General features: G+C 37.3%; 1 protein-coding gene across 2 annotated transcripts in view; it reads left to right on the top strand.

Annotated features, from left to right (window-relative positions):
- SLC38A6 (solute carrier family 38 member 6) overlaps positions 1-12,462 on the top strand; it is a 37,398-nt gene that overhangs the window by 13,216 nt on the left and 11,720 nt on the right. For both annotated transcript variants that reach the window (XM_079309331.1, XM_079309330.1), the window contains exons 6-8: positions 3,863-3,941; positions 8,350-8,432; positions 8,901-8,959. In XM_079309331.1, coding sequence (XP_079165457.1) covers positions 3,863-3,941; positions 8,350-8,432; positions 8,901-8,959 — 221 coding nt within the window. The remainder of the gene's footprint in view (positions 1-3,862; positions 3,942-8,349; positions 8,433-8,900; positions 8,960-12,462) is intronic.

The raw sequence follows: 12,462 nt of genomic DNA, 5'->3' as shown, positions 1-12,462 counted from the left end.
ATTTTAGCAAAATAAGTCTGCTGGCTGAGTGTTCTGTGTAAAATAAGAAGGATTTTTTGTTTGTTTTTTAAGCTTGCCATGGGTAATTTCCAGACTAATTCAGGTAAAAGCTAAAGATAGAAGGAAAAGGAAGCAGGGGAGCAGAAAGGACAAAGAAATTGATAACCTGTTGGAATTTCTCCATATGAACAAAGATTACATCTTCTGTCACACTCTCCATTCTACATCTATATTTAAAACCAGATAAATTATCCCAACATTTTTTTTGCTAAGCTTCCACTAATAGGAAATATTAAAAGCAGTACATGCCCTCTCTTCACCTGTGGGAAGATGGAGTGGAGCTTGTTTCCATCTTTGCACAGTGCTTAAAAATGCAGGACATCTTTATTGGGATATCTTTATGATCATCTGCAGTGGCAGATGAGGAAAAGTTAAGCAAAAGAGTCAGTCCCTTCAGTGAAATGATTTGAAGGGATTTATCACCACAAATTCTATGCTTACTTCTAAGTTTATTGTACATTCTCCAATATCCTTGCTGTGGACTTGGTCTCTTTTTGGGGAGAATAATAAGAATAAGAATAAGAAAAAGTTACACTTTTTTTCTGCTAACCAAACAACCACCCATGTATTTTAAGTTTGGGCTACCTCAGAAGGATATTTTGAGGACTAATAAACAACCTTTTCTCTAGCAACTGTTTAGGAGCACATATGCTTGATGTTAAACAATATTGGTGGCACAGCACAGACATTCTGAATAATGTATGCATGCTGTGTGTATTTATAAAGAGTCACAGCTGCCACTGCAGGCTGTAGTAATGGAAGTGTAAAACAATTACTTTATTTTATATTTTAGTAAACTTCTTGGTTTTTTCTGTCAAAGAGCTAATACCAAGTTTTCAGATCATGGCAAAGTGATAGGCATTTTAAGAGCAATATTTCTTACTGCTTTCATCACAGTGTACTCTACAGAATAATAAACTAGTAACATAATTATGATTTTTGGTGAGTTCTGGTGTGTTGAGAAGTTTAGAGCTGTTCTCCATCAAGTAGCTCTGAAGTGCATACTGAAAGTTACCTAAAATTAACATGATACATGTAAATTCAGAACCTAAAAATTAGGAAGTGACCATATGAAGGTTGCTCACTTATTTGTAGTTCAGCCCTTGTGGCATCCCCTTATTGCTGCAGCCTCAAAGTCACTGCACATGGTTTGTTCTGTGTCAGTATTTCAGAGGGGGCTGGATCAGAGCACCAGGGTGTGCTTTTTGTTGTGTTCCCTGCTGTCACAGCTGAGTCTTGTGGCTGTGTAATCTCTTCCTTCCTTTGCACATTAAGGCTGCCAAGGAGAGCTGATGTTTCATTTGTCCAACACAACCTGATGTGGCTCTGGCTGTGGGGGTGTCAGGGAAATGAGGTACAGATTGAGGAGCAAAGGATACCTGACTTTGTCTGCCACATTCTACACCCTTAACTCCTAGTAGAAAAAGACTGTCACATTGTTTTAGTTTTCCTTGTTTTAGTTTCATCTTTAAAAAAAACAAACCAACCATGTTCTTTGCTCACTCTGTAGTGTGCTGCAGAGTTACACAGTGGTTTGTGTCTTCGTGCCAAATAAAGCTACAAGGAGTTGTTTCTCCTGAAGAGAATTAAAACTGTGTTTGCAAATAAACTAAAAGCAGAATTTGGCTTTTTAAACTGCATTAAAGTATGGGCATCCTGCTCAGATTCATGCATAAGATTCAGGTCCTATATAAGCATCAGAATAGAAATAAGATTATTTAATATTAATTACTCATCTTGTAGAACAAACAAGAGGATATAAAAAATCCTACTATGTGAGATTGTTTCCCATATGCCCAGAGAAAGGAAGAAAGATGCATACAAATGTTCAGCATGCACAAGTTTCTTGTGCAGGACTGGCTCCCTCCTTAGGAGTGGAATTCAGTGAAATAGGATTCCTCTTAAAAACAAAGAATGAGCAACAAAGGATAAGTGATCAAGTGATTAGCCAGAGGCTAATAGGAATGCAAGGGCAGAGTGACAGATTGCATATTGGAGGAAATCTGATCTGGAAGTTAATTTGAAGGTTTACAGTGAAGACTGGAAAAGAACTAGTTTTGAAATCTTCCTAAAGGACATAAATATATGAAAATTCTGACTTGCTTTTGTATAAAGTATTGTATCATACAGGAGAGAAGGTTAATAGATAAATAAGGTTGAATTGCAATTTAGAAGAATTTTCTTTTCCCTCCTCCCCCACTTAGTTTTCTTAAAAATGAGAATGAAATACACAGCTGCCTGCAACTTAGCATGAAAAATTGGGTTAATTTACTTACAAATTCTAGTGACTTAGAAATATGCCTGCTGTAATTCTCTCTGGTTGAATCTGTATTCTGTTACAGGAGAGTAAATCAGGACAGCAGATAAATACCTCAGCACACAGTCAGCAGCTACATATCACTAACTATGCATAAATACTGGAGAAAAACAGAGCTTTTAATTATGGGGAAGTGCATATTATTATTTAGTGACTTACCAAATGGTTTTAATTTAACCTTGTGGTAGGTAGATGTCACTTTGTATTAATAGAATTCTCTTTCTTTATAGGGACCACTTTACCATTTCTTTAGAATTTAGCAGTAACTGCTCTAGTACAGCAGAGTTCGAGTCCACACATCTTTTCTTTTAAGATTCAAAAAATTTCTTAAATAAAAAAACTGCCATAAACTTCTTCAAATATCATCTTATGAAAGGTTGCTGGTTTGCCTTTTCAAAGTGTATGTTTTAATTTTAATTTTAAAGCATGAATAAATACACCGTGGTAAAATTCTAAAGAATTACTAAATACAGAACAGTAAAATTTGAGTACAACAGATGAGTTTTTTGTCAGGGACTAAATGTAACTGAGCTTTTACTGACACATTAGTAAAATTGCTGTTGCTAGATGGAAATTACTTTCACATAGGCTTTGATGCTTGTTGAAGCTGTTTGTAAACCTTGATTTTTTGAGTAATTCTATACTGGTTACATAAAAAAGCAACATGTGAAGGTATCAGACCTTTATATTGGTGTAAATTAGGATTTAAAATCCCTCTCATGCATTCCTTTGATCACAGTATTTAGTAAAGGAAGAAAAGTGAAGGAGCTTTTGGATTGCTTTCTGCTGAATAGAATTAAAACCATTTAATTTCAAGTCAATGCTCCTGTAAGAGTAGCTAAGAATTTCTGTTCTGCTTCACAACTCCTGTACAGTTCTGCACTTGATATTATTGTTGGGATCTTGTTGTTGATGGATTTATATGCAAAGCAGGGATCTCTCACTGATAATCCTCTTAGCTCTGAGGACCAAACCTTGCAGTATATAAAAAAAACCCTTTCAACTCCTATACTTCTGTTTGAATTTCTGTCTTTATTTTGTACAACAGTGATTGAACATCTATGAAAACTGATTATTTTTAAAACCCTGACAGAAACCAATATTGTTTGCTGTCATTATAAATAATGTCTCATGAAGAGGAAGGAGGAGTGCTGCAGCCTTACAGTCTGTCTCTAGCCTGTAGGTCTGTATTCCCAGGTAGAAGGGCAGGCCTATATATTATATTATTTTGCCTTTTAGTCCATTGGATTATGTTTTCCTTGTTTCAAGACTCACATTGTAAGAGTCTCTTTGGAGGCATTAGCTGACATCAGTGCAATACTTGCAGCTATTTTTAAAGGAAGTATACGAGAAAATAAATTCTGGTTCTGGTGCCGCGGTGTCTCACATAGAGCTGAGATGTTCCAGGCGTAACCCCGCTGCTCCAGCCCTGCTGGCTGAGATGCTGCTGTTCCCCTGCTAAATCTGTCCTGCTTCTGTTTGCAGCCATGTCATCTTATCTGTTAATTGTGAAGTCTGAACTTCCTGGGGCTGTTGCAGGGCTTGTGAGCGGAGCCGAGAGTGGGTAAGGACAAATCGTGCATTCTGTGTTTGTCTTGAAGAAAAAAGGGGTTCAGCAGTGCTGAAAGAGATGGGTACTGACACTTCTCTGATCTCACATGTGAAAATAAATAGTCATTTACATGAGTTGTTGGAATAGGAAATATATTTGGCAAGTGCAAGTCTTTTGCAGCACACACACACACGGAGCGTGATTCGTTCCTCATTTCCCGTCCTACGGCCTTAAAGTCAATGGCAAAACTCCATCTACAGAAATCTCCTTTCTGCAATATTTTAAAAGGGGAAGCAGGAAGGTGCTGGGGGGAGAGGAGAGGAAACATTTCCACTGCTGTCATGTTATCACTTCACATAATTCAAAATCACAGTACAAAAAATGGCTGGCATTTATATTGAAATACTTTGTTGTCTTGCTCTAGTAATTGGACTTGCCTTGGGAAAAATGCCATGTTTCCAGACTTGGTTTATAATTCCTAAACTTGGCTCCCAGTAAAGAAGTTATTTTTCGCTGTTGAGCTGTAAAGCTGTTTGTAAAGCTGTTTGTAAGGAATGCATCCCTCACTTTTCCATCAAAACTGTCACAAGAAATCTAAGGCAAACACTGCAGCTTCAGCACTGAAATATCTTGTTTGAGTTGTTCCAGTGCTGCTGTCCTTCGTGACAGTGTATCTTGGAGTGTGTTACTGCTGTTTTTCCAAACTGCTATTTTCAGATGTTTTGAGCTCAAAACTTGCTCTGGATTGAAATGTGGTGAAATTGTCTCAAGGCTGAGCAATGCTTGTATTATTCCTGGATGTTGTGGGTAAATTTTAAGTGGGAAATCAGTTTGTTAAAAGGTACTTTAATTGATTTTCTATTTTATCACTTACAACTTCTAGATTTTATGATGAGTTTGAAAAATTAATTGTGGCTGTAATATTGCTTTCTGTCTTTCTGCCCTCCAGTTTTAGTAAAAGTTTTTTTTTGTCAGTTTTCTCTTTTTTCCTAAACTATTACATTTTATGTATATGTATGTTATTTTTAGTCTGCTAATGTATCATGTACCAGCTGTGGTAGTCATCAGCTTTTCATTTGGGTGCTGTAACCTTCTCCTTCAAGCACATACTTCAGCCTCACTCTCCATACACTGTGGTGTTGAGCTGCTGCTGTATCTGCTGCATGTGTTCCAATCTGCCCCAAATTTAGCATCTAACATCTAACTGTTTTTAATTTTATGTCAGCTCTGTTTATGCAAAGTGACTTTTCTTTCAGCAAGGGTATACTTTGAAACAAGCAGCTTAATAAAATTCCTTTTGGGTAGAACTTGGAGGTGCTCTGTGCTGCTCAGAGGGTTGTTCTGTCTGAAAAAGGCACTGTGAAAACTTCTTCATCAAGTTGCCTGTGGGATAATGCTCCCAACAGCTTTGTCTGTCCAGGTCTATCTCAGATCTCCTGCACTCAGGTTACAGTGTTGAACTGTTTATTACAAATCACCTGTAATCCTCAGTGATCTGTCAGCTCTGCCAACACCCACTCTTTTTCCTTAGCTGAAATTACAGTTGGAGATGGGAATGAAGTTCAGCTTTGCATTTAGACAGAGCTGAGATTGTCCATAGGAATCCTAACCACAGCTCCAGTCTTTAGGTGATTGGCAGCCTGGTCTCATCCAGTTTCTGTAAATTGGAGTTCTTGCATCAATCAATGTTTATTTAACACAGTTTCCCTTCTCCAGTGTTTGCCCAAGCAAATTGTTCAAGTGCAGTGGTCAAGCAGTATTCCAGGAACATGCACATATGCATGCCCACATCTATATTTAATTTCTTTTGCCATTATCATAACGTTTTGTTCCTGTGGATTTTTTTTGCAGATGTTAAGTGTACATTTTTACTAGCAGACATTTTGAATTGTAGGAAATTGTTCAACAAAAATAGGTAATCAAATATCAAGCCTAAGAAGCAACTTATTTATGCAAAGGGCATAAATATTGAATAGTTTGATTCTACTTCTTTACCTGGACCACTTGTTTCCAGATGGGATTACACAGCTGTTCTCTTTTTGTTAGGTCATTATAGCATCTGATACACTTACATTTGGTGCAGAATTTATCTTAACTGTATTTAGGATGTATCAAAAGTGTCATTGAAACTATCTGTGAAAGTATTTTATATGCATATACCCTCCTGAGCTGTACATTTGGGAAAGCCATTTAAAGAACGTTTTGTGCATTAAATTATTTTTATAGATCAAGGTTAGCAGGTGTGCCTGTGTTTGAAAGGCTCAGAGCCAGTCTAACACATTCTAATGTCTTTTCAAAAAACAAAACCATACAATATGAACACATATTAATATTGAGTGGAGATGTTTCTGTCTGCATAACAAGAATTCCACATAGTTTTGATGACATGAACATAGTTTCAAATGAGGATTGTGTTAAAAAGTTGTAATTTGTGAGCCCTCTGTTAACATTTAATGACCCTGTCAGAGGATGTGATTGATGCAATTAAGTTGTCTTGCTTGTGTGTTGTATAATTGATATGAACTGAGAGTAAGATCCTAATTTAGAACATATGAATATCTTGTTCTGTTGAATTCAGGAATGAAATTAAAGCGATTTATAAATGTCTGCTTTTAGTTAAAATATGGGGGAGGGAGGAGAAACATCTGCATGCCAAAGCTTTTTCAGCAGAGTCAAGGATTTATAAGCTGTATTTCATATTTTGAATGCTTTTATCATATAGGATTAAATTTACAGATCAGATTGATTTTAAAGGCACTATCAAAACATTTATTCTGCCTTTGGAAAATAAGTGTATTTTTACAGCAGTACTTTGGGGAGATAATGGACACATTTTCCAATAACCAGCCCACTAAGCAGTTTTTTGAGGTCTTTTTAGGTATAAGAATTGATAGTTCAAAACGAAGCAGTGTACAAAATTACTTTTTCTCCTTCATTTCCTCACTGCTGTTTTGCTCTCTGTTCCCTCCCTCACCCAGAAACGTTTTTTTCATTTACCATAAAGTAACCAAAATAATTTTCTGTCTGTTCTGCTGAGCTTGTGAACCTCGGTGGCAGCTGTGGGTTTGCTGCATGTTTAGAATCAGGAGATTTAAACAGAGATCCCACATCTACACATAGTGCATGATCCTTATGTTCTCTGCCATGATGCTCTTCCTCCTAATCTGAACATCCACCAAACTGGAAAGAAAGAAAGAAAAAGTTTAAAAATATATGAATGCTAAATAATAACAACGTGAAGAGTAAATGCTACAGCAAGAGGCTGATCTTGGCAAAGTTGCTACTTCAGTGTAGCAGTAGCAGACATAGCTAATAATACATTTTTTGAAGATGATTTTGACTTGTTTTTATTATAGACATTGTAACCTAATGGTTGCTTTGGGTTTGATACAGTGAAGATGCCCTCAACCTTGAAATTTCTCTGTTCACTTACATTACACTTCTTTTCAAATCAGTGGCACGAGTGGCTGTCCATGATGTATAGCAGTAGTTATTAAACCTATATATATGATAATTCTTCTTTAACACAGGTGGTATGGTACTTCCCTCATGATAACTTGAGGTGCTGCCTGTTTATTAGGTGCTAACCATATCCTGGACTAAATAAACTGGAAGGTCAAAAGTCAAGGTGTTTATAGGTGGTAAAGTTGGAGGCTGATGTGCAAGATGTTTATCAGTGCAGGATATGGTTATTGCCAAGTCAGGGCAGCCACCCTCAAGATGTTTCTGTTGCTTAACAACTTATCCATCTGTGCTTTCCTCACTTCAGAGATGGGATTTTGATGCTTCAGATAGATTTTAAATGTGTGAGGATTTCATGTGCCTCTGCAATGCTTTTTTAATGTGGTTTTATGTATAAACATTCTACCAGATTTCATCAGCATAATTTTTATCCCTTCTGTCCTTTACATATTTCATGGATGTATGCAAGGAAGGGAAGCTCAGCAGTGAGTGGGAATTGATGTTGCTGTTTCTTCAGTTGTGTAAATATGCAGCTCATTGTAACACAGTTTAAATACACACTGTGCTATGTAGGTACTACAGCAGGAAATCTGTAGAGTATGAAATACCCTTCCCTCTGACCATTGCTGTGAATCAAGGCAGGGATTTGCATATTGTGCTGATGAGGAATATTAATTGGCACACATCAGACCCCTGGTCCATGCAGACACATACTTGCCTGTGGGACATTGCTTGCAGTGCTGGTTTCTTACAGAATGATGCTGCTGTGTCTTTATCTGGGAGCTCTGTTTTATGTCAGTGTCAAAACTAGGAGTACAAATCCATGTAAATTGCATGTGAGACAGGAATTTTTTTTTTTCTTGTCCTAGTGGTTGCTTTGTCTAAGATCACAGTTCTAACTAAACATATTTTTAAGAGTCCTGAGCTTGGTATCAATCCTAAATCAATTTCCCAACAGGTCTTGGTACCTCGATGGGAGACTGCTGCTGCTGCTTACTTCAGTCTGCATTGTTTTTCCTCTTGCCCTTCTTCCTAAAATTGGTGAGTAATTAAAGGAGAGAAGCGAATATTATTCTACTTTAGTAGCAATTACAGTTGAAGACTTTAAAACCTTAATGGGTTATTTATTTATTTAAACTGGCAGGGGGCTGCTGGTGGTGGTGATTACTTAAGTTGTTGTAGTGCTCTGCCTTCCAGCCCTGCCTAGTTAACCTATTACTTGGGTTGCAGTAGTATTTTGTCTGCAATACTAAAATAAAATCTTTACAGCAGAACATTAAAGAGCTGCATTTACTTACAGCATGCCATTAGTGGTAAGCCAGTTCTAATTCTGCCCTACAAAACTACATAAATGATCTGTGACAGGCAGTTGGAATGTTGTTATTCTGAGTCCTAAGCCCCAGATACCAAGCACTGTAATAGAAAACATGCCTAAAATGTAAAGCTTTAGCTGTACATTAGGATCACTTTCCTTATAAATTCTCTTTTATTTTTACTGTTATTTTACAGGCTTTCTTGGCTACACAAGTAGTTTATCATTTTTCTTTACGGTGTACTTTACTCTTGTGGTAAGTTAAAAAATCTCTTCCCAGCTTATCATTTTTTTTTTCTTATTGTTTGAATGTTTTCATAAGCCTGTTTTGAAATTAATTATCTACCCCTCCCCCTTAATTTTTTTAATGTGAAATTTAGAATTTTCTTCAAGTTCAGTATATGCTAGACAGATTTGGACAGATTATATTTGTTTTGCTGAGGCTGGGAAATGTGTATGAACTTCCAAGCATGTGAAAAGTATAAATAATTATCTTTTGGGCTGGTAAATGTAACAATTTTTTTTTTCTTTTTTCTGGTGGTACAGCAAAGGGAGCTGGCAGATATATTTTTGTTTCTCTACTTACAGAGGAATGGGATTCTGTTTTCTTAACTTGTAACTATTATTTACTGCAACTCGCGCAGCAGAAAATTTAATATACTCCAAAATAAATTAAATTTACATGTATAATGGAGTGACAGAGTTCAGAAAAAGGCAAAGAAAACTAGAACTTCATTAAGGCAGTTTACAAGATTCATTAATATGTCAATGACCTTATTCTCCTCTCCAGCTGAAAGGAAAAGTTCTTTTCTCTGAGCCATATGGGGGTTTTTGACCCTGATGTTCACCCTCTCAAGGCCCCTGTGAGGTAGATGTTTCCAAATATCAAAAGTGAGACCTGCTAGGCAGATCTAAGAGAGAAAATGTGCCTTTAAGTTGCACTTTTTTTTCTTTTTACAGGGAAAAAGTGTGTTAATGCACATGTGTAATATGTGGTACAACTGAGCAACTCTCACTTTGTCATCTATTTGAATCTTATTTGGGAGCCTGGCAAAAATGTTCCCCCTCTGCCCTGTTATTCTGGCTTGCATTGACTTGCATTTAATACCTGTTTTACAAAGGGATAAACAGAGTTGAAGGCAAGTTGAACAAACATGCCATCCAGGAGACCAAGGCAATCCATTAGGAACTAAACCATGTGATAAAACCAAACTTCAAAGCTGTCAAAACATCTCCCTAGGGTATCCCTGGAGAGCTGCAGTGTTTGTAGGACCTTGGGAAGTATTCTTCTTAGGCTGAACATTGAGAAGCAGCCATAGCCTCTCCAGAGTTAATGGAAATTCATTTGTAATATTTATAAATTACCTTAACTTTTGACCTCTCTCCTAAAATTTATCTTAAAGAAAAAAAAAAAGGGAAAAAAAAGGTAAGAAAAAGCACTAACCATCATGCTGACATAGGCCTTTGGCTGAAGGGAGTTGCAAGGGTTTTAAAACCAGTTCAGCTCCTGGATTTCAAAGGGAATGTGTATGGATCTCAGAGGAAAGCTTTTGTAATGGGTGAATGCATTTGAAAATAACTTCAGTCCCTGAAAAAGCAAATGTGTAAGCAAGAGTTGTATGCAGCCATGCCAAGCTGGGATGAGTTAAACTAGATTTTAATTTGTGATTCTCTATCAAAAAAGAGGGTAAAAAGTGCTAATGAGGGAGTACAGACTGCTGAATTTTTAATGAAATGGTTAAGTTTGTGTGCTTACTCTTTCTTGTTAAATGGCAAAGCAGCAGCCACAGTAAATCTAACTGAGGTCAAAATTTTTAAAAGCTGTTACAGATATTTCCAGAAAACCAATACTCTTGACAGAATATTCCCTCTGACTTGTTCAGCCCCTCAAAGTCAAAGGCATTAAATGTGGTTTAGTTTTCATATCTAATTGCTTTGAAGTGGGTGATATGTGCTGTTGAAATGGTGTTTTAGTTTGCACACTGTTAATTTCTGTGTGGCAGATATGTTTTAATTTGTTCCAGAAGAGAACTCTGTTAGTCATATGGAAGTGATATAATTATATTTTGCATATACAGTAATTCTGTGCCTTTTCAAGTGCACACCATCTGTTCAGCTTTTTGCCAGCAAGCCACAGTTTTACTGCAGCCTGCAGAAAAGAGATGTCTTGGTCAGTCTGGTCAGGGAGTGCACTGAGCAAAGGGCTGGAGACTTCTTTGTTCTGGCTCTCAAATGCCCTCTCTGTGCCTCAGTATCTCTTCCTTTAAAGCCAAAAAAACTGCTTCCAGGCTTTACTTGCAAAAATATTGCAAACACTGAGATGAGCTGATCTAGGAGAAAAACAAGTATGTGTAAGTATTAATTCAAAGCCAGATACTATGAGGTCCTGAGCACTTTTGTTGCTCAGATGTTGAATACTTCCTTGACTTGAATCCTCAGGGAAAATAAATTGTGATTCTTAAATTTTTCTGTTATTGTCTCCTCTCTTGCTGTATTAAATATTGGTGAGGCATAAAGACAGATTTGTATTTTTTTTGTGTGTGTGGAGGCAGCATTATTGGTAGCTTGTTCAGCAAAGGTGTTAATGATTGCTGATGGTGTTTGTCTAAATCTCTTGTTTATGTTCCCAGAACAAAACATGTTGCAGATTGGGAACCTGCCATATGCAATGAATGATGTTATGCACAGAGAGCCCCTTCCCTGTGTGCTGTCAGTACTGCTGGAATGAAGGGATTCCTGTTTTCCCTTTGCAGGATACAAAAAATCACAGAGAATATTAGAACACTTTGAGCCTCTAACTTTATTCTTTAGCAGTGTTTTTGGTGTGGGCTTAAAATATCCTTTTTCCACTAGAATCTCTCTTGATTTTTAAATTTTTTTTTCACTTAAAACCAAATGTATGTTATACTCAAAAGAATGTTTATATGAAATAGGCTTAAAGTTCTAGAGGAGGGTTGTGGTGCCTGCTCAGCTAACTGGGCTGTGCTTCCAGCTTAAAAATCCCTTCCTGTTGGGGAAACTCATTCAGCTACAATTGGAAACCTGAACTCATTTGAATAATTAAGCAGGTGGGCAAATATTAAATACAGATTTTTAAATGCACCTAGTACATTTTATTTTGTCTTCTTTTATTTCTACTTCAGCTTGTTCTTAATCTGTATTGGATTTAATTTAGAAAAATGTTCTCCAGCCTTTTAGGTTTAGCTTGTCTGGTCCTCCCTTTGCAATGTTTATATATATCTCTGCTCTTTAGCTTGCAGGAAATCTTCCCCTCTCCACTGCCAGGCACATTTTACTTTCCCCAAACCTTGCCCTTCTGCTCCATGCCCCTTTCCAGTGCCTGTTTCTGCTTTAGACTGGAGTGGGGAAGTTTTCACAAGGCTGACTACTTTAGAGCCTTCAAAGCCTTCCCCTGTCTGGGTGCCTTTAAATACAACCCAGGCTCAAATTATATTTTAGTGTTTGGTGTTTGCAGGCTGCTGTTGAGCTGGCTCCCACCTAGTTCCATACCTTGAGTGAGTTGTTCTTGTGCAGTTTAAAATGTGTTACTGCCACAATGCACTCAGCCTGCTGTGCACCCACAGTTTTCTTTCCCCACATTTTGGCCAGAGGTAACATTTGTTTGCCTCTCCTGGCACTGGTGACAAGAGGGAGCATCTAATCCTCTGGGAAACACCACTTGGCAGCAGGCAAAGCACAGTTCTCAGAGTCAGGAGAAGAGCTCCCTTGCATGTTATTCTTCTCGTGAATCTGAGTCTT

This window comes from Erithacus rubecula (assembly GCF_903797595.1).
Source record: "Erithacus rubecula genome assembly, chromosome: 6".
NCBI lineage: Eukaryota > Metazoa > Chordata > Aves > Passeriformes > Muscicapidae > Erithacus > Erithacus rubecula.
This window is presented reverse-complemented; position numbering and strand designations above follow the sequence as displayed.